Source organism: Tursiops truncatus, chromosome 9 (assembly GCF_011762595.2).
Source record: "Tursiops truncatus isolate mTurTru1 chromosome 9, mTurTru1.mat.Y, whole genome shotgun sequence".
In the NCBI taxonomy this organism is placed as follows: Eukaryota; Metazoa; Chordata; class Mammalia; order Artiodactyla; family Delphinidae; genus Tursiops; species Tursiops truncatus.
This window is the reverse complement of record NC_047042.1, coordinates 91,645,728-91,668,362: the sequence shown is the minus strand read 5'-3', so window position 1 is coordinate 91,668,362 and position 22,635 is coordinate 91,645,728. Positions and strand designations below refer to the sequence as shown.

The 22,635-nt window shown below is 41.5% G+C and overlaps 1 protein-coding gene across 2 annotated transcripts in view; it reads left to right on the top strand.

The window, feature by feature from the left end:
* Nucleotides 1–22,635, top strand: part of PARP12 (poly(ADP-ribose) polymerase family member 12) — a 44,342-nt gene that overhangs the window by 3,093 nt on the left and 18,614 nt on the right. For both annotated transcript variants that reach the window (XM_073809983.1, XM_004316469.4), the window contains exons 2-5: nt 1,438–1,573; nt 4,318–4,618; nt 6,963–7,061; nt 12,403–12,526. In XM_073809983.1, coding sequence (XP_073666084.1) covers nt 1,438–1,573; nt 4,318–4,618; nt 6,963–7,061; nt 12,403–12,526 — 660 coding nt within the window. The remainder of the gene's footprint in view (nt 1–1,437; nt 1,574–4,317; nt 4,619–6,962; nt 7,062–12,402; nt 12,527–22,635) is intronic.

Here is a 22,635-nt window from a genome sequence, read left to right as displayed (position 1 = left end):
TCCCTCATCTGCAAAATGGGATAGTATTACCCACCTTATAGGCTTGTTGAGGACAGTACGAGTTAACTCACGAAACATTTAGGCAAACCCTAAACATTTAGGCAAACCCATTTAGGCAAAATGAAACCAAACATTTAGGCAAACCTTGGTTTGTGGGAGATGCCCAATGAGTTTTAGTAGCCATCATCGTCATCGTAATTACCAAGCCCCTCTGCCTAGAATGTTCTTCCCTGCTCTCCATGCCTGGTTCCTCAACCCTAAGTATTTGGCTCAGGTTTTATACCTTCCAGGCACCATCCCTTGATTGCTTCCCCCACTTCTGTCAGGCTCAGGTGCCCCCTCTCTGTGCTGATGCGTCCTGCGCATAGCTGACCTTGCATTTCCCACAGCATTTTAGAGTCATCTCAATGTCTGTGTCTCCACTAGAGAGGAGAGGAGTTGGATGACTCCAAGGTTTTCAGCCTGTGCAGTGGAAGAGGGAAGTTGCCCTTTACTAAGATGGGGGAGCCCATGGGAGGCGCAGGTTTGGGGGAGTAGATCCAGGGCTTCAATTTTCTTTTGAGATGCTTATCATAGGTATGGCAGTGTCTTGAGTCAAGCAAATGCTATTTACCTGACTCTTCTGGGTCCTGTTGACTCAGGTGATCATTTGAAGGCTTATCTTTGGATCATTGGGGCGTGGTGCCAGTGCCTGGCTCACAGAGAGTGTTCAAGAGGGGCTTGTTGATCAAAAGAATGCAGGAGGGGAGCAGAAAAAAGGGCTGGGCCTCAGCAGTGGTGTGTGTGTGTGTACACGCCTGTATCCACACTCATTTATTCAGCCAATGTTAAATGCCAGTAAGTGCCCAGAGACTGGCACGCTGTGACTCTGGGGGAATGGCTCCATCATTCTCATCAAAAACCTGCTGAGAGGTGCTTGCAAGGCACCATCTCTTCTTTTGTAAATAAGCACTATGATTTTTCATGGCATAGACATGCTGGTTTTCTCTGGTGCCTCTAAATAATGTCAGGAACTATTCCTGAAAATTTTTCTTAAAGATTGATTTTACCAGCTGTATTAGTTTGCTTGGGTTGCCTTAACAAGGTACCACAGACTGGGTGGCTTAAACAACAGAAACTTATTTTCTCACAGTTTTCAAGGCTAGGAAGTCAGAGTTCAAGGTGTCAGCAGGTTGGTGTCTCCCGACACCAACCTTGGCTTGCAGATGCCTTCTTCTCCCTGTGTCTTTACATGGTCTTCCTTTTGTGTCCTGATCCCCTTTTCTTATAAGGATGCCGGTCAGATTGGATTAGGCCCCCCAGTGAACTCATTTTAACTTAATCACCTTTTTGAAAGACTCCAAATACAGTCACTTCTGAGGTACTGGGAGTTAGGACTTCAACATAAGGGTTTTGGGGAGACGTTTCAACTGTGACCCTAGCCCTGCTTCTTTGCAGGAAGGACTGTAGGAACGGTCACAACTTGACGTCCGAACACAACATGCGCGTGCTGAAAACTCAGGGCGTGGACCACCTCAGCTTCAGCGAGCTCTCCGTGCTCTTGTTACAGAACGACCCCTTGCTCTTGCCGGAGGTGAGTGCCAGGAGAGGGTGGGCCTGAGTGTAAGTGATGAGGGAGGGACCAGTAGGTGGGGAGACAGGAAGACATGGCGGAAGAGAGGCCAAGGGCCGCACTGTGATCGCTGGGGTCTGCCTGGAGGGAGACCTGGACTGAGCTCCTGGCTCTGCTGATTTTTAGCCCTGAGATCTTGTGCCAACCTTGCTCCCTCTTGAAGCCTCCTTTCCCTCTATGTCAGTTGGGCTGGTACCTCCTTTGCAGGGCTTCTGTGAGGTTGGGGGAGCCCATTTGGCCAGTGGCTGCAGCCAGTTGTTACACAGAGCGGAGGGAGTGAGAGATTCCAGCTGGCCCGTCCCTGTCTAGCAGGACTTAGAAAAATGCAGGTACCACCAGACCCCGGAGGTCTGTGGGGAAGTTTTCTAACTTGGGTTGATGTGAATTCTCATACTGCATTTCAGACAGTAACCACCCACTTGTTTTGAAGCTCACTGGAATGGTCATGGACTAGCTTGAGTCCTAAGAGAAGCGGACACCAAGGTGGGATTGGAAGTGTGAGAGATTTATTGGGGAGGGAGCAGAAGAAGGTGGGGAAGGCTTCAGATGGTGTTGGTGCTCTGACATCTGTGGCAGGAGAAGGGGAAGGAAAGGGACCCGGTAGGAAGAGACCCTGACTGCAGTGCAGTTCTCAGGAAGCTTCTACCCAGCCTGCGAAAAGTTCTGAGCTAAAGTCCCTGTTGGTTGGCATCCTGTGTCTCCCCAGAACAACCTGCCCGGTCATTGGCTGAGAGCAGCCCTTGGGAGCTCCCTCTGTGTAAAGAGGGCGGCTGCAAAGGGCAGCAGCTGGGCCGAGAGTTGCCTGTGCTCTGTGGCAGATCTGAGTGGTCGTTCTGTGGCCAGCACAGGTTCCGTGGGATGCTCTGGCACTGCTTCTTGGATGAGGCAACAGGGATTAGATGGGTATATTTTAATGACAGTGCTTCCTTATTACTCAGTTGGAACCTCCCATTTGAGAAGGATGCTACATAGCAAACGACTGGCACATAACAGGTATTAAGTGTTTTCCTTTGCCTTTTGAAAACTAGTATAGATTTAATTCACCTAACCTTTATTGACAATCCATTACAGATGAGGCACTGGTGGTAAGGAGGTGAGAGACCCTTTCTGCTCTTCCGGGGGGCACAGCTACTGGGTGGGACAGTAGCGGATGATAGCAAGGTGCTGTTGTAGGTGCTTTAGCAGGAGTCAGTTGTCTGGTCTCGGGGGCACAGTTTGGGCACCGGGGAAGGTGCCCTGGAGTAGATGGTGCCTGCTCTGGGTGCTGGAGGGTGAGTGAAGGATGAAGGTGTGGGAAGAGGGAGGCAGAGAACGGGGGCCTACCTGGTCAGGGCACAGTGTGTAAGTCGGCACGACCTGGACTTAGGGGGAGGGGAGAGAGAAATGCGAAGGTGGAGGCTTAGCCATACAGCCTCCTGTGTCACGGGCAGGAGTTGGGGCGAGGTTGTGTTGGGAGGGTAGGCATTAACTTTTTGGAGTGATCACCTTGTTAGTGGTATGAGAACTGAATCAGCAGGTGACCGGCCTGGAATGCGCAGCCCCTGTCTCCTGGGGTGTGTGGGGTGCTTCAGGACACGGTTGCCAACACGTGGGGGCTGTGACCAAAAGCTCGGATCCAGGGCAGCTCTCCTGCCAGGTCCGCTACTCTCAGGCTAGCCCCCTTATCAGTTGACCATTTGGGGGCCGCCACCATGAGTTGAGCACCCACTGTGTTCCAGGCATTGTATTAGTCACTTGGTATATTTCTTATTTAATTCTCACAATAGCCCAGCAATGTAGGTGGCATTATTCCCATTTGGTGGATTAAAAAACGGAATCTCAGAGCTGGTGAGTGGCCTGCCCAAGGTCAGACAGCTTGTAAGTGGCAGGATCAAGGTTAGGGCCCAGCTCCCTCTGATCTTTTCCCTCGGGGCTTCCATTTCCAGAAGGGACCCCCTGCTGATCTGGGCCTGGGTTCTGTAGCCCTCTGTTCAGTGTAATGCCTGTGAGTTGAGTGAGTGGGCCCTTGGTGGTCTCTGGTTTAGTTCCCATCTCCAAGAACGTGGAATGTAGAGGAAAAGGAACAGTTGATTCAAGTTCAAGCCCCACCTTACCAACAACCCAGTCCAGCAGGTACTGTATGTGCCAGGTGTGTTAGACAGCTGTGTGACCCAGGGCAAGCCTGTTAGCTTCTCTGAGTCTCATTTTGCACTTGGGAAATGAAAGGGCTGTATTTGGCTTTCTTGAAGATACTTTAAACCCTCAGAGCCTCTTTGACCTAGAATTGGAGAAAAAAAGTGTTGGGAGAAACTGGGCCCTGGGTTAGAGAGAGTTGGTGAATCAGTGGGGGCAGGGGGTAGGTAGCGTGTAAGGTTTGTTAGTAGTGTAAGGTTTGCTGTGTGAGTTACATTAAAATGTTGTTTCATGTGAAGGGAGCAGCTCTGATCAGCTGGATGTACTTTGGATTTTCCCGGTGGAGGGGCTTGTTCTGAGCAGTCCGCTGTCCTCCCCGGGTCCCATTTACCAAGGGCATGTGCTAGCGGCGTCCATCTAGAGTGAGGGGTGTTCTCAGAGCTGTGCGACCAGTGTCGCGATGGGATCGCAGCCTTGGCTAGGTCTCTGGAGGAACCTCTTCCTCTAGTAGGAAGTAGTAGTAGGTTCAGTAAGGAGGTGGTGTTGTGTGAGGTCTTTCTAAGCTGCTGTCTTTTTTCCTTCTCTGTTAACAGATCTGCCTTCATTACAACAAAGGACATGGACCCTATGGCTCTTGTTCCTTTAAAAAGCAATGTGTCAAACTCCACATCTGCCAGTATTTTTCACAGGGTGAATGCAAGTTTGGCACTGGCTGTAAGAGATCCCATGATTTCTCTAATTCTGAGAACCTGGAAAAACTGGAGAAGTTGGGCATGAGGTCAGAGCTGGTGAGCAGGCTGCCTTCCATTTACAGAAATGCTCATGACATCAAGAATAAGAGCTCTCCCTCCACCAGAGTGCCGCCTTCTCCCTATGTGTCACAGGGGACTTCTGGTAAGGCTCTGGGCTGGGGCTCCTGGATGCCAGCTGACTGCTAAATGGCATGTGTAACTTTGGGCAAGTCTGTGCTGCTTCTAGTAAAATGCAGTTGGCCATCCCCTCCTGGCCAGTGGGGACTGTGAAGATGAGTTGAAGTCAGAGCTGTGAATGAGCAAGACATTCTAAACAAATGCCGACTGGTGTCGAGGGTGGGTGAATTCTCTCTGGGCCTCATCTGCACAGAGATGGGAAATGCTGCTTCTCCCTATCCAGTCTTCCCTCTGCCCCCCTGGAGAGCTTGTTTTCCAGTGAGGGACCCCAGAGTTAATGCCATGCTGTACAACTCTGGGGCCATCCTTTGCGTTGCATTCTGTTTATATATATATATATATTTAATGAGTGAATGAAGCATATTTTATTTACTTACTTATTTTTGAATGAAGCATATTTTAATTTCAGCTTTCTTCTTGACATGAATGGATCTTTTTCGTCACTGCAGATTGACTTTGTTCACCGCTCATCTCTAGACAGTGCCGACCACAGTAGGCACTGAGACATTTGTTGAATGGATGAATCTGTCAGGACACTTTTTAAAAAAATTTTTTTGAGAAATATCAAGCTTAGTGACAGGCAAATGGGATTTTGAACAGAGATTGTTTATTTAATAAGCATTTCTTGAGTACCTGTTGGTTGGGATGTGAATACCATGGTCCCTCAGGGAGGCTGTGATGCCTTGGTGTCCTTTGGATTTTCACAGTATCTGCTGTAGGCTGGCCATTCTGATGATCCATTTTCTCATTCAACAAATTTGAGTCCTGGCCATGTGCTGGCCACTGTCCTGGGCCTTGTTTATACCTTAGTGACTGTGAGCCGTGGCTCCCCCCCACTTGTTAGCTGTAGTGATAATCTAGGATTTTTAATAGAACACTTCCTAAAATACCAGTGCCAGGATGACCAGCAAACAAACTTATCACTCTAATCTTACCTGATTTTTATATTTGAAAGTTGTCCTTGTCATATGTTTTTTCTTTACATTTTCTTCAATTATTTTTGGTTAGTTTCTTTCAACAGTAAGAAGCCTAGAAGCAAACAGGTTTTGCTTTAAATAGTTTGTTAAAAGTGTCAATTGGATTATGGCCTTGTTAGAAAGGGAGGGGAGGATACCTGCGCCTGGGGGGAGAGGAAGGCCAGCTCTAAGGCTCCACAGGTGTGGGTTTTAAAGTGCAGCCTGTGGCTGTCTGAGGGGCCTATAAAACAACAGGGAAGATGAATAACAAAATAGGGAGGGTTTGCTAATGAGTTTTATATGCTTATATGGTGGCAGTTGGGGCCCACCGAAGTATAATTATTAGGTAATGGCTCATTGAAGCACTTCTAGTAAAGGTAAACTTTGAGAGCACTTGCACGCTCTTGTTATATTACAATATTTGAAAAAAATTATTTATTTTTATTTATTTTTGGCTGCGTTGGGTCTTCACTGCTGTGTGTGAGCTCATTACGGTGGCTTCTTTTGTTGTGGAGCATGGGCTCTAGGCACACGGGCTTCAGTAGTTGTGGCTCACGGGCTCAGTAGTTGTGGCGCATAGGCCCTAGAGCGCAGGCTCAGGAGTTGTGGCGCACGGGCTTAGTTGCTCCGCAGCATGTGGGCTCTTCCTGGACCAGGGCTCCAGCCCGTGTGCCCCACATTGGCAGGCGGATTCTTAACCACTGCGCCACCAGGGAAGTCCCTACAATTTTTATAATTAACCTAAATTAGGTTTCATTTTGAATTGTGGGCTTTCTGTTTATTGTTATTTTTTTCTTGGTATTGGCACCCGATTCTAATAGTTCATTGACAAGTATTTGCTTTTGCAATCAAATCTAGTTTATAAAATGCAGCCTTCACTTGCTCTCTGGGCTCATCACGTCAGTAGATACAGAAGGAAAATGTGTTGGTTAGTGGTTCCCCCCTATTAAAAAAGTGTCCCAGGTTCCACTGTTGAAGGCTTCTGATTGAGTCAATCTGAGGTAGAGCCGGGCACTTCTATTTTTAAACAGGTCTCCTAGTGAATTGGGTGCACAGCCAGAGTTGAGAAAAGACTCACCCCCAGCCCCCAACAATGACATCCTGGATTTGGCAAGCAGCCCTGTGACCTTGGGCTCCCTGATTCCTCCCTAAAAAGCAGAGGGCCCACCTTATGTCTGAGGGTCCTTTCATCCAGAACTTTATAAGATTTTGTGAGGTTGCCTTGCCCACTTTTGCCTCGTGCAGAGGGATGAATGTATCCTTTTTTCTCTCCTTTGTACCTTGAACTACCCCAACTCCGTGTCCTCCGTGTCAGAAGCATCGGTGATACATCTTTGCAGTGTTTCTTTGTAGAAAGAAGAGATGCAGGTTCTGTGTCCCCAAACACTGCCAACCAAGAGGAGAGTGATCAGATTTGCTTGTTCCATATCTGGAAACGTTGTACCTTTCAAGGTGAGTCAGGGGAAACCCCTTCATCCACTTGTGGGCGGGATAACTGCTTCTGGTTCCCAGAGCTCTGCTCTGACACCACCCCTCGAGGTCCTCTCCCCGCCGTCCAGAGAGGGTCAGGCCATCTTAATTGTGAGCTGGTGGCACTTCAGTGATTTTGTTGAGGAGTTGAGGGTGGTAGGAATTACTTGAGTTTCTAAAGATCAAACTATAGATGGGGAGCATGACTGTTTGGTTCATGCAGCAAATGAGTGTCAAGTGTTGCCCCTTGGTCAACGTAGCATGAGGTCAGAGACCTGCAAAGGCACTTGGATGCCCAGTCTAGTGTCCCTTATGGAGGGAGGTTGTAGTCTCAGAGATACCTTAGAACCTAGGAATGCCCTCCCTCAGGAGGAGACACCTGTGTTCACTCTTGGGGGATGAGTATTTATTTAAGTTTGGGGTTTCTCTCCACATTCTCTCTTTTATCAGAAGTAGCAAATCTTGTTTTTTGTGTGGGTGTGGGTGTGAGACTGTATTTTCACTAAACCTTTGTTCTTGCTGCTGTCCTGGGCTTTGATTGAAGAAAGATTCCTTCTCAAATTGGTGACTCTGCTTAAAAAAAAAACAAACGCCAAAACTTCCTGTTTTGTTTTCAGTCTTTAAAAACTACCCAAGCAATTCATGAATACTTTCACTTTGTAAAAGAGTGAAATGATACAGAGTAAAGTCTGAAGTCTTCCTTCAGCCTTCTCTGAAGGTAAACACGTGACGTGTGGTCATATTTGTTTCACATATTTTTCAACAGATGGGAACATGCACATTATTTAATCTGCTTCTTTTACTTAATGGTGTGTCCTTGAGATTTTTTTCTACATTAGTGTGTATGTGTATGTCTACCGGGATTTTGAAAACAACTTTGTAGTATTTGATTAGAGTGATTTTTTTCCCTTGAGCATCTGAGTACACGTGTGTATTTCCATAGATAGATTCCTGGAAATGGAATACTAGGTCAAGGAATATGTGCTGTATATATACATATATATATATATGTGTGTGTGTGTGTGTGTATATATATGTGTATATATATATGTATATATATATATATAGCCTTAAAAATCAACGTTATTAGTTATAATTTACATGCAATAAAATGCACCCATTTTAAGTATACCCTTTGAGTTTTGATAAGTATGTTTGCCCCTGTAACTATCACTATAATCTAGATACGGAACAGTTCTCTCATTCCAAAAATTCCCCTTATGCCCCTATACAGTCGATCCTCACCTCCCAGTTTCCCGACCCAAGGCAATCCTGATCTACTTTCTGTTGATGTAGAGTAGATGTGTGTTTTCCAGAATTTTATATAAATGTAATCATACAACATGTATTCTCCTGTTGCATGGATTAACTACAAGTTGTTTATCCATTTATATGTTGATGAACATTTGGGTTTCCAGTTTTGGGCTTTTATAAATAAAGCCTCTATCAGTATTCATGTACAAGTTTTCATGTGGATGTATGTCTTCCTCTCTTGGGTAAAGACCTAAAAGTGGAATGTCTGATCATATGATAAATGTGTGTTTAACATTATAAGATACAGCCAGACTGTCTTCCAAAGTGGATATATTTCACCTTCCCACCAGCAGTGTGTGAGTGTTTTGGTTGCTCTACATCCTTGTCAACACTTGGTATTGTGAGTCCTATAAATTTTAGCCATCCTAGCAAATGAGTAATATCTCATTGTGGCTTTCATTTGCATTTCCCTGATGAGTAATGATATTTAACATTTATTTTCATGTGCCTGTTGGCCATTTGTATGTCTTCTGTGAAGTATCTGTTTAAATCTTTTGCCTATTTTACAGGCAGATAACAGTTTTGTTAAGATATTAAGTATATTTCATATAGTATACAATTCACCCATTTAATAGTTTTTAATATAGTCAGAGTTGTGCAACCATCATCACAGTCGATATTAGAACATTTTCATCACCTCCAAAGAAATCCATAACCATTAGCAGTCACTACCCATTCTTTCCTCCCCCCAGCTCCTGGCATTTACATTATGTCTCTGGGTTTGCCTGGATATTTCATATAAATGGAATCATACAACGTGTGGTCTTTTGTGACTGTTTGGCCCATTTTTTTATTGGGTTGTTTGATCTCTCATTATTGACTTCTAGTAGTTTTGAATATTCTTTATTCATGTCTTTGTCAGATATAGGTATTGAAAATATATTCTCCTAGTCTGTGTCTTTCATGTTCATTTTTTTTTTTACAGTATCTTTGGAAGAATATGTTTTATGTTGATGTCCATTTTAATATATTTTTTAATGGTTTGTGTTTTTTGTGCCCTAAAAATCTTTGTCTCTTCCAGGCCCAGGAAAATGTCTCTCCTATGGTTTTTTTTTTTTTTCCAGAAGTTTATAGGCTTAGCTTTTATGTTTAGGTCTGGTTGTTTCTCTTGATCTGTTTTCTCCAAAAATTATTTCCTTAGGGCTTGATTCTTCTGTGTGAGTTAGCTGCCTGTCTGTGTTATTTTTCCTCGTGTGTTGGGTGGCTCTTGGTTGTGTGCCCATGTTGGTACTCAAATCCCTGTGCCTACTGGTGGAGGCCGATTCTGATTCCAGGCTTAATGGGGAAGAGGCGGTAAGTCTTGCTTGGTTGCGGGGGCTGCTAGCGTATGTTCGAAGGTCAGGGCGGGGGCTTTGATGGCTTTCTCGCATGCTTCTCTCTCCAGCCCCTATATCCACACCCACGTGTTCCATGGGACAAAGAACAAGGTTGCTGGGCACAAGCAAGGCGCTGATGGGGCACTTGCTCCACTGGGTCCTGATTCCTCTCAGTGCTCTTGTCCAGGTGTCTTTCTTGCTCCTTGTTACATCTGACTCTGAGTTTGTGAAGCCCCCAGCTCCTTCCTACTTCTGGGGTGGCTCTCTTCTGCATATTCTGCATGTATTTTTCTCTCTTTGTTGGTTTGGTTCTTACTGCTTCATATTTTTAGGAATTCTTTAGTAATTCTGGTCTTTTGATGGTACTTCTGTTTTCCAGTGCTTTTGGATTTCTTCTTCTCTGTGATCTGTCATTTTAAGGGAAGTAGGGAGAAAGGGGATGTGGATGTGGGTACTTTGCCAATTTGATTTGGTTTCTGTGACTAACCTTCTAGAAAACCTAGACTTGGGAATGCAACAGTGAGGTGGGGAACATTGGAAGAAGGGAGGGAAACTGAGAGACGGGACAGAAGGACCAGGAAAGTTGTAGCAGAGAAGGGGCTTTACACCCCCAGCGCTGAGCTAGGACTCCGCTCTTGCCATCTTCATGGCTGCAGTGGCCTGCGTGGCATCCTCCTCCTCAGGGCACCTGCCAGCTTGTGAGCAGCATGGGCTCCATGCGCAGGTTGGATTAAGAGCTAGAAGCCTCAGGCCTCACAGTGCCTTCCCCTGGCCCCTATGTCCTTCCCAAGGAAGTGTCAGCCTGGAGAGGGGTGGGTGGTGCTCCTACCCTGACAGGTGCCTTCTTAAGGGGAGAGCCTTTCTTCAGGTTGTCCAGGACTCACCTGTGCTGGGCTGTATAGATGAGCGACTGAACACTCATTCCTCATCATTTCCCTTAGTGCCCCTTAGGAGGAAACAGGAAATCTTATTTGGTCGTGACCTCTGGACCACAGCTGTGGCCTTATCTCTTCAGGTCGAGCCCCTGGTTATCACTTTATTGTCCACACCCCTGGTCAGGAGTCTAAGAGGGCTCCGTTTGGCCTGGTGTGAGCCATCCCTGCCCTAATTCTGGACAGGTCAGGACATCCTGACTCCCCAGTGGGGCTGTTTCCAGCCTGGTTGAACTTGGCAGAGATTTCCTTGGTTGGGGTCCCTCCTCCTGTTCTCTAAGCCCTGTCGGCCTGGCCCCAGGCCTGGGCTTTGACAAGCCCAGGCCGTCTCCCCACTTCCTCCCCGGTCCCTGCCACCCCATTGCTCCCTGGCAGGGTCTCTGGGAAAGAAGTGGCATTAAGACTTGCCTGAAAGACTGCGTACGATGTTAGAAAATTTTAATTTTTTTCAGATGTCAAGTTAGCCATGCTTTACTGTTACTATTTTGAAAGATGAATTAAAAATGTACAAAAGACAGTAAGAAATGTCTTCATCACAACCCTTTTCCCCAGCACCCAGATTCCCTTCAGAAACAGTCATTATTACTAGTTCCTTGAATATTTTTCCATCAAGATTTTATACAAGCACAAGTGTGTATGTTTAGTCTTTCTCTTTACACAGGTGCACTCTATGAACGCTCTTTTGTATCTTTTTTCACTTAACTAGATGTTTAATTTTTTGGACTATATATTTTTGCGGTTCAAAATTCAAAACAAATCTCTCCTCATAACTTTGTGCTGTGCCACCCAGTCCTCCCATCGCCCCCACCCCCCCACACACAGCAAGGAATAATGTGTGCATATATGTGTATTTAGTCCGAGTCTGGCTAATCTTGTTTTTTCTGTTCTTTTACCCAAATAGAGGCATTCCACACCTATGTATCTTTCTATCTAATAGTATAAATCCTGCAGGTGTCAGTGTGAAGATTCCCATTGCTCTTCTTTCGTGTCTCTCTTTCCTCTCACAACATTCCTCCGTCAGGATGTACCAGAACCTCACAGTCTGTTGAAAGGTAGAGGGAGGGTGTGGGCAGCATTCCAGGTGAGCGGCTGGCATGAGCCAAGGCAAGGTGGGCAGGAAGTGCTAGGAGGTACAGGCCCTGGGAGCACACGGAAGGCATGGGGGAGTAGTTGGATGGAAACCGTAGACCCGGGCTGTGTGTACAATGCCTTTGGGGGGTGGGGTGTGTTGAGGAGGGGTGAGTAACTTAGCAGCCAGAAAGATCAAGGTGGGCTGAAACCACACTGCTGACCCACCTGCTGTAGGACCTGCTGGGGTTGGGATGGTTCTGGTAGAGACGAACCTGCTCCCGTTTCTGGTGTGATCACGCCCCATCCAAGTGTCACGTGTATAGCAGTAATGCACCGACAGACTGCCCCTGCAGACATGGAGCCTTCGACCGTCTATCTCATGATCAGCTTCTTTACTCTCATGACATGAAATTCATACATAATGTAACCCACCAACACACAGTTTTAAAAAAATCAGTTTAATGTGTTTAATGTCCTATTAACAAGGGAGACATAAAAGGAAAGTGTATATCCTAAAATGCATAGTGTTTGGTATCTAAATGCTCAGGTATGACTGCATTAAAAAAGGCTCCCTCACAGATTTCCAGAATGTTCCCAGGTCAGCAGGCAGCCCCATACCCTTTGAGAACCGTGGGACTGGGCCAGGCTGTGTATTGCCAGTGTGCTCACTTCTTTATATCTTTATTTCAGAGAGGTGCAGTAGAGTTCACTTCCATTTGCCATATCGGTGGCAAGTCTTAGATGGAGGCTCGTGGAAGGATCTGAACAAAATGTACCTTATTGAAGAGGCCTATTGCAATCCTGCAAGAAATGGGTATGAAATATGTCACTTGTGTCTGCTTTGTGCCTGGGCTTTTGTGTGTGGTACGGGAAGTTTAGACACGGAAGGGTTTAGTTTTGATGGGCTTCATACACAGACGCACACACACAGAGTAAGGAGGCAGGAAGCTCCCTGCACGAAATTGGGAGTTGATGGTCCTGCTGGTGGCTGGTGCCCTTGTTGCCCCATCTTCCTCTTTGGGGAGAGAAGGGGTGGGTACCAAGTAAGTTCCGAATTATTTGATGCTGGGATTGATCATGTAAATATATCCTCATTGATTAGTCCAGAAAAGGAAGAGGCAATCATTTGTGAAATTTACAGCCTTTGCCTGTAAAGTCATACAGCTGAACTACTGTTTATTGTTCAACCTTTTTTATTTTCCTAAGTATGTCCTAGTATTTTCACTTAGTCAGTTGAGAGTAAATGGGGAAGTCCTGGGTAGCCTTATTTTCAAATCTTGGATTAAACTTGCTAAAATGTGTTGCCAAGAAGAGAATTTGAGCCCGTTTTTTGAGTGGATAAAATAAATTTGTGCTTAGGGTGCAATTATATGCAAATTGCTACTGGTAAAGCATGTGAAACAAATTATCCCCCTTCAGAAGATTAAGTGGCTCACATAACCAGCTCTTACCTACGTCCCCCCTTTCTTTCTCTTCCCTTTTTTTTGAGGCTTTTTAAGTTAAAATTTATACTCGGTGACATGCACAGATATTAAGTATATAGTTCAGTGAGTTTTGAGGAAGGTATGTACGCTTGCAGTAGCCAACGCTCTGATCCAGCTGTAGATCATTTTCATCACCCAGAAGGTCCCCTCCTACCCGCTTCCAGTCAGTGCCCACCCTGTAAACCACTGCTGTTCCAACGTCTGTCAGCACAGATAGTCTCTCCTGTCCTTGAACCTCATCTGAATGGAGCTACTCTGGACTGTTGCCTGGAGGCTTCTCTCAGGGCTCTGTTCTTGACGCTCCTCCCGGGCCACGTGTGTGCAGGCTTCCTTGGGGTAGGCGTTCAGGGGTGCGCCTGCTGGGAGGTAGGCTGGTCCCTCCTCAGTTCTGCCAGGGGATGCCAGATTCTTTTCCACAGTGATTGTACTGCACATTTGGTGTAGTCTGACGTCTGCGCTTTTCTAGTCTTCGGTGTAAAATAAGGTCTCCATTTTCATATCCCTGAGTCCTGGTGAGGGAAAGTGTCTCTTCACATGTTCAGTGGCCATTTATGCTTCTTCTGCTGTGAAATGTCTGTGCTTGTAGTTTGTTTTGTTGAGGGGGAAGGTTGTGTTCTTCATTAGTTAGTTTTGGAACTCTTCAAGTTTCTGAGTATTAAATGTGTGTTGAAAATAAATGAACTCCTGTCAGCTTATGATATCTGTTAATGAAGAGAAGTATTTATCCATTCTTTCCTTTATAGTTTTATACTTTTTTCTTTTCTTTTTTTTTTGGAGGTTTTATACCTTTTGTGTTGTAAGAAATCCTTCTTTATCCTGAGACCATAAAATATTTGTCCTGAATTTTCTTTAAAAATTTTTAACATTTTAAGAACTGTATTAACCTCTCCTTGCGTGTGGTGAAGTGTAGGTCCAGTTTCATTCTTATGCAGATGAATTACCAGTTTTTCCAAAGACCACTTTTTAAAAATATATTTAAAACATTTAGAGTTTGGGATTGACATGTATACACTGTTATATTTAAGATAGATTACCAACAAGGACCTATCGTATAGCACAGGGAACTCTGCTCAATATTCTGTAATAACCTAAAGGGGAAAAGAATTTGAAAAAGAATAGATACATGTATATGTATAATTGAATCACTTTGCTGTACACCTGAAACTAAGACAACGTTGTTAATCAACTATACTCCAATATAAAATAAAAAATTTTAAAGAAAGAAGTAAGCCATTAAAAAAATAAAATGTTAGGATAAAAAAAGTAAAAAAAAAAAAGTATTCAAAAAGTAAATCAAAAAAAAAAACCAAAACAAAAATCAAAATGAGACAAATGAACCAAAATATATATGGGATAAAGGATAAACCGCATAGAGAAGAAATATTCCAAGTGATTTGTTTAATATGTTGTAATTCGACTCTACATCTTTAGAAAGATATGTTCTTACGGACGAAAGAACAGCAAAAAAAAAAAAAGTCTTAAACTCTACTCAGCAAAAAAATAAAATTTAAAAATTGTGATAAAATAGACATAACATAAAATTTACCATCTTAACCATTTTTAAGTGTAAGGTTCAGTGGCATTAAACACATTCACATTGTAGTGCAGCCATCTACCATTCATTTCCAGAAGTCAGTCGATTTTTAAACCCGCCAAAACTGAGCCAGATTTGGCAAAATGTGAATACATTTTATAGCTTAATTTCAGACTTAGCTGCTAAGTACTGCTTTTGTAAGTAGGCCATCTTTTTTGCACCTGTTTTCAGTGCTGTCTGTGTCAGGTGTTGAGTTAGCAAATACACACCCGTCTGTTTCTGGCCTCTTCTGTTTCATTGGTCTGGGTGTCTCTGTGTCAACATCACACTCTCTCATGTAGAAGAGCTTTACAGTACGTTTAAGCATGTGATAAGGCAAATCCCCACCTTATTTTTCCTCAAATTGTCTTGCCTCTTGGTCTTTTGCTCCTCTTTAGAAATTTTAAAATCTGCCCGTTGGTTTTCACAAAAAACACTGTTGTGATTTTTTTTAACTTGAAATTGCATTGTCTATTATCAGTTTGGGGAGAACTGACATCATAATGATGCCAAGGCTTTCTATTCATATACGTGATAGCATCTCATTTAAACGTTCTTTACTATTTTTCAGTAGTTCTCTAATTTTCTCCATTAAGGTCTTGTATATCTTTTGTTAGATTTTTTTTTTCTTTAGGGATTTATTAGCTTCTTCATTTCCTTTTTCAAAAAAAATTTCTCCAGTTTTTTTGAGAGATAATTGACATACAACACTGTAGAAGTTTAAGGTGTAGAGCACGATGACTTGACACAAGTGTATATTGCCAAGTGATTACTGCAGTAGGTTTAGTTAATATCCAGCACCTCATATAGTTACCCCTACCCATTTTTTTTCTTGTGAGAATTTTTAATATTTATTTTCTTAGCAACGTTCAAATTACCATACAGCATCATTAACTATAGTTAATCATGTTGTGCATTACATCCCTAGTTACATTTTTTTGTTGCTGTATTTTCTCCCTGCTGATGTGTAGAAATGCAGTTGACTTTTCTATCTTATATCCTGCAACTTTACTAAAATACCTTAACTCAGAATCTACTGATAATTTATTTGAATTATCTGTATAGTTATCTATATGTTCTAGATATCTGTATAGAAATTAATATCTGTGAATAGCAGTTTGTTTTCCCTTTTCAATTCTTACACATTTTATTTCTTTTTATTGTCTTATTATAGTGGCTAAGATCTCCTGTACCGTGCTGAATAGACGTGGTGATAGCTGAAAGATTATTCTTTTCTTCTTTTTTTCCTAATTGTAAAAGGAGTAATTTTAAAATGTTTTTCCTTAAGCATGTGTGAATGTTTGGAACCTTTGGCATTGCTAATCAATTCTAGTTTTATTCCTAGTATGCCAGGAGTTTGTTTTTTTTAATTGTGTATGGAAATTGAAGTTTATTGAGTGCTATTTCTATGTTAATTAAGAGCCAATGTTTTGTTCTCCTTTACTTGTTAACGCAGTGATTTGCATTAATTTTCTAATGTTAAGTCCATTGCATTCCCAGACTGAAGTCATACGTAGCCTGTGTACACATGCACATATGCACATGATGGTGAACTTTGTATTGCCAGTATTTGGTCTAAGATTTTTGTATTTACGTTTGAATAAGATTGGTCTATAATTGTTTCATACTGTCTTTGCCTGTTTTTTTAATTGAAGTATAGTTGATGTACAATATTATATAAGTTACAGGTGTACAGTATAAATGATGCCTGGTTTTTATATTATGAAATTCCTAGCCTCATAAAAATGAGATTGGGATGGATTCTTTTCCTATCCTGAAAAAATCCTGTGAAATTAGAATTATTTTTTTCCTGAATGATCATGTTTCTAAAAATTTCTGGGCCTGATGTTTAATTCCTGAGAAGATTTTAAACTACTGACCCAATTTCTTATAATTGTTTTAGGACCAGTCAGGTTTTCTGTTTTTCCTTGAGTCAACTTGGTAAGTTGATATTTTTTCTAGGAGTTTGTTCATTTTATTTATTTTCAAACTTTTACTGTCATAAAGTTACTTATAATATCCCTTTTACTGTCTATGCCATCTTTAATTTTGTCCCCTTTTACAGTTCTAATCTTTTTTCTCTCCCTGTCTTTTTTCTTGATCAATCTTGCAGAGATTTATTAATTTTACTAATATTTTTCTTTTTTAGAGGAACAAACTTTTCTCCTTTTTTGATCTCATAGATTAGATGACCCATGATTTATTTCTAAGTGTATTTTAAAATTAGTTTTAAAATTTAAATTCAAATGGATTGCATTGTGGTCAGGCTATATAAGAGATTCTTCGAATTTTGTTGAGGCTTGCTTTATGGGTGTAGTACATGGTTAGTTTTGGTAAAATTCTGTGTATGCAGAGTCTTTTGGCTGTGGTGTTAGATGAAGTGTGTTAATTGTGTGGTTCTAATCTTCTTTATCCTTATTGATTTCTTTGTCTGCTTCTGTGTCAGTTACTCAAAGGTATGTTAACATTCACTATGAATTTGTCGGTTCTCCTTGTAATTCCATCAATTTTTATTTTATATATTTAAAAACTATTATGAAGTATATAGAAGTTTAAAACTTTTATCTTCCTGTTAAATTGAGCCTATTAGTAATAGAAAGTGGATGCTTTTTATTTCTAGTAATGCTTTTATGCCTTAAGTCTGTTTCGTTTGATATTAATATATATAACTAAGCCAGCTTTTTTTTTAGCTACTGTTCACTATTTTACTTTCAAGCTCTTTTGTTTACATTTTAGTTATATTTCCTGTAAACACTGTAGAACTGGTTATTTTTTCAGTATGACAATCTTTCTCTTTTAATCAAAAGTTAAATATTGTGGTTTATCCATTTGTTGTGATTACCTATACATTTGAATTTATTTATTCTACTGTCTGTTTTGGTTTTTGCTATTTGACCTGCTTTTTCTATTTTTCTTTTCCCTTTTTGATCTTCTCTGAGATGTTTCCACATTTGATTTTTTGTTTTCCCCCTCATCTACTAATTTGGAAGTTACATAGTGAATTTCTGTTCTTTTAGTGATTACCCTGGAAAACAGACCCTGTAACTTAATATACCTTAGTTTAACAATTTAAGCTAATCTATACCTTTTATCATTCTCCTGAACAATAAAAGAATCTTGAACACTTGAATTCTGACTAGTTCCATTCATACTTATATACTACTTGTGTGAATTTGGGAAAAGTACTTAGCCGTCCTGTGCCTCAGTTTCTGCATATGTCAAGTAGATAAAAATAATAGTTCCTATATCAAAGTGTTATTTTGAGAATTAAAAGAATTAATGTGTGTAAAACACTCAGAACAATGCCAGGCATGTAAGATGTGCTGTGTAAATATTGCTTCTATTATTTTCTTAATCCCAGAAGTTAGAAATTAGCCTTGTTTTATACAGTCAGTATTTGTTTAAATTTAAATGTTTACCATTTTGGTTTTTTTAATGTTTTCTTTTAATCAATATTTATTTCATATTGAAGTATAGGGTTTTTTTTTTCTTTTTTTGGCCTCGCCACACAGCTTGTAGGATCTCAGTTCCCTGACCAGGGATTAAACATGGGCCACAGCAGTGAAAGCCTGGAATCCTAACCACTAGGCCACCAGGGAACTCCCCGAAGTATAGTTGATTTATAGTGTTGTGCTATTGTCTGCTGTACAGCATAGTGATTCAGTTATACATGTATATACCTGTTTTTAGATATTCTTTTCCATTATGGTTTATCATACGATATTGAATATAGTTTTCTGTGCTATACAGTAGGACTTTGTTGTTTGTCCATTCTATTTATAAAAGCTTACATCTGCCAAACCCCACCTCCCACTCCATCCCTCCTCCAGCCCCCTTCCCCCTCCCCCTTGGCAACCACCAGTCTGTCTCTATGTCCATGTTTCTGTTTCTGTTTCATAGATAGGTTCATTTGTGTCATGTTTTAGACTCCACATATAAGTGATATTATATGGTATTTGTCTTTCTCTTTCCGACTTCACTTAGTATGATAATTCTAGTTGCATCCACATTGCTGCAAATGACATTATTTTGTTCTTTTTTATGGCTGAGTAATATTCCATTGTATATATGTACCACATCTTTTTTATCCATTCATCTGTGGATGGACGTTTAGGTTTACCATTTTGTTTTTGCGCACAATTCCTTTGTTCATATGTTTCTGTGAGGATCATTTTCCTTTGAGTTCATGTTCTAGAAGTTAGTTTAGTGAGAGTCTAGGGGCAGATGTATTTTTTGTTTGAAAGTGTTTTTATTTCATCTTCATTCTTGAAAGATAGTTTTATTGGGTATTTTCTCTCAGTTCTTCAAAGATTATTCCATTGTTTTCTGCTTCCATTGCTTCTATTTAGAAGTTCGCTGTCAGTATAAATGTGTTAGTTTTTTGGGGCTACCATAACAGATTGCCAGAAACTTGGTGACTTAAGACAACAAAAATTTATTGTCATAGTTCTGGAGGCTGGAAGTCCAAAGTCAAGGTGTCAGCAGGGCCATGCTCTGTCTGAAGACTCCAGGGGAAGATCCTTCCTTGTTTCTTCCTAGCTCCTGGTGGTTGTTAGCAGTCCTTGGTGTTCCTTGGCATTCCCAGGTTTATAGCTGCATTGCTGTAATCTCTACCTTTGTTGTCTCATGGCTTTCTCCCACGTGTCTCTGTCTGTGTCCAAATTTCCTTCTTCTTATAAGGACACCAGTCATTGAATTAGGGCTCAAGCTAATTGAGTATGACCTCATCATAACTTGATTACATCTGTGAAGACCATATTTCCAAATTTACAGGTACCAAGAGTTAGGACTCGAATATATCTTTGTAAGGACACAGTTCAACCCATCATGATAGGTAATCTCTTTTTTCTCTCTGACTACTTTAAATATCTCGTCATTCTTTGGTGCTACAGTTTCACTAAGATCTGTCTATGTGTGGATTTATATTTATTTAATCTACTTACAATTTGTTGTGCTTTCTGAGTGGGAGGCTTTATGTTTAATCAATTCTGGAAGCTCCTCAGGCATGATCTCTTCAAGTATTGCTTCTCTGAACTTCTGGTTAGACATATGTTAAGGTCTTCTTGCTTTATCTTTTATGTCTTTTAACTTCTCTCATTCTCTCTGCTGTATGCAGGGGAATTGCTTCACTTGTTCACCCAGTTCACTAGTTCAGCCTTGTCTGAGTTGCACTGTGTCCTATCTATTGTGGTTTAAATTTTTTAATTATTATATTAATTCTAAAGGTTAATTAATTCTAAAGGTTAGTTAATAATATTAATTAATATTAATTAATTAATAATATTAATTTCAAAGTTATCTGGTTAATTCTTTTTTTATATAAATTTATTTATTTATTTGTTTGTTTTTATTTTTGGCTGTGTTGGGTCATCCTTGCTGTGTGTAGGCTTTCTCTAGTTGTGGCGAGTGGGGGCTACTCTTTGTTGTGGTGCACAGGCTTCTCATTGTCGTGGCTTCTCTTGTTGCGGAGCATGGGCTCTAGGTGCATGGGCTTCAGTAGTTGTGGCACGTAGCTCAGTAGTTGTGGCTTGTGGGCTCTTGAGCGCAGGATCAGTAGTTGTGGCACACGGGCTTAGTTGCTCCGTGGCATGTGGGATCTCCTGGGGCCAGGACTCAAACCTGTGTCCCTTGCATTGGCAGACAGATTCCCAACCACTGTGCCACCAGGGAAGCCCTACCTGGTTCATTCTTATAGTTTATTTTATTTTATTTATTTTAATAACATCTTTATTGGATAATTGCTTTACAATGGTGTGTTAGTTTCTGCTTTGTAACAAAGTGAATCAGTTATACATGTACATATCTCCCCATATCCCCTCCCTCTTGCGTCTCCCTCCCACCCTCCCTATCCCACCCCTCTAGGTGGTCACACAGCACCGAGCTGATCTCCCTGTGCTATGCGGCTGCTTCCCACTATCTATCTATTTTACATTTGGTAGTATATATAAGTCCATGCCACTCTCTTAATTCGTCCCAGCTTACCCTTCCCCCTCCCCATGTCCTCAAGTCCATTCTCTACGTCTGCGTCTTTATTCCTTTCCTGCCCCTAGGTTCTTTAGAACCATTAAAAAAAAATTTTTTTTTTTAGATTCCATATATATGTGTTAGCATACGGTATTTGTTTTTCTCTTTCTGACTTACTTCACTCTGTATGACCGACTCTAGGTCCATCCACTTCACTACAAATAACTCAATTTCGTTTCTTTTTATGGCTGAGTAATATTCCATTGTATATATGTGCCACATCTTCTTTATCCATTCATCTGTCGATGGACACTTAGGTTGCTTCCATGTCCTGGCTATCGTAAATAGAGCTGCAGTGAACATTGTGGTACATGATTCTGAATTATGGTTTTCTCAGGGTATATGCCCAGTAGTGGGATTGCTGGGTCATATAGTAGTTCTATTTTTAGTTTTTTAAGGAACTTCCATACTGTTCTCCATAGTGGCTGTATCAATTTACATTCCCACCAACAGTGCAAGAAGGGTTCCCTTTTCTCTACACCCTCTCCAGCATTTATTGTTTGTAGATTTTTTGATGATGGCCATTCTGACTGATGTGAGGTGATACCTCATTGTAGTTTTGATTTGCATTTCTCTAATGATTAGTGATGTTGAGAAATGTCTAAGTCTTCTGCCCATTTTTGGATTGGGTTCTTTGTTTTTTGATATTGAGCTGCATGAGCTGTTTATTTATTTTGTAGATTAATCCTTTGTCAGCTGCTTCATTTGCAAATGTTTTCTCCCATTCTGAGGGTTGTCTTTTTGTCTTGTTTATGTTTTCCTTTGCTGTGCAAAAGCTTTTAAGTTCCATTAGGTCCCATTTGTTTATTTTTGTTTTTATTTCCATTTCTCTAGGAGGTGGGTCAAAAAGGATCTTGCTGTGATTTATGTCATAGAGTGTTCTGCCTATGTTTTCCTCTAAGAGTTTTATAGTGTCTGGCCTTACATTTAGGTCTTTAATCCATTTTGAGTTTATTTTTGTGTATGGTGTTAGGGAGTGTTCTAATTTCATACTTTTACATGTGGCTGTCCAGTTTCTTATAGTTTCTTTATCCTTAACTCATACTTGTGATACTCAATTTAACTTTCAAAAACACTTCATACATATTGCATATTTATATCCAAGAACTCTAATGTTTGTTGTCTTTGGTGGACTGATTGTTTTTGCTGGGTTTTGCTCATGGTGTCTTGTTCCTGATTTATTTGATTGTAAGCCCATGTTTGCTGAAACTTTACCTGTGGAAATTCTTTTGAGGCCTGAGTTGAAGGTGAATTCCTTCCAGAGGGGATTTGTGTTTGCTTCTCTGGGAATTGCCACGGTGAGTCTTTCAAGTTAATTCTCACGCAGGAAGTGTGAATTAACTTTTGTGAGGCCTGAGTGGTTTATGAGTTCTCAGTGGAAGTTTTCTTCCTTTCCATCCAAAGCTAACACTGACACAGGCAAATTTCCTTGCTGACTTTCTTTGCAAAGCAGATTCCTTTCCTGGCCTCCCTTCACTAAGGATATATGTAGTCTTTTAGGATCATGGTTTTATGCAGAAGTGTCTCTTCGGAGATTTGACCCCTGACCATATTCAGATCCTACATTTGTTTTCTGTTTCCTCATTGCTGCTAAAAATAGGGCTTTTTGTCGTTACTCACTGACACTGCCCTTGGACAGCCACTGGCTTTAGTCCTCATTGACCTGTCTGGTTCCAGACCTTCCGTTTGCTCTTGGGGCACTTCAGCATTTGGAAAGGGAATAGATCCTGGTGGCTCAGAGTACAGGCTGTTCTGCCAAACTGCTTGACTTAAACCCCAGCTCTGCCATCGATTAGCTGTTTGACCTTGGACAGGTTTCTGAACCTTCCTGGGCTTCTGTTT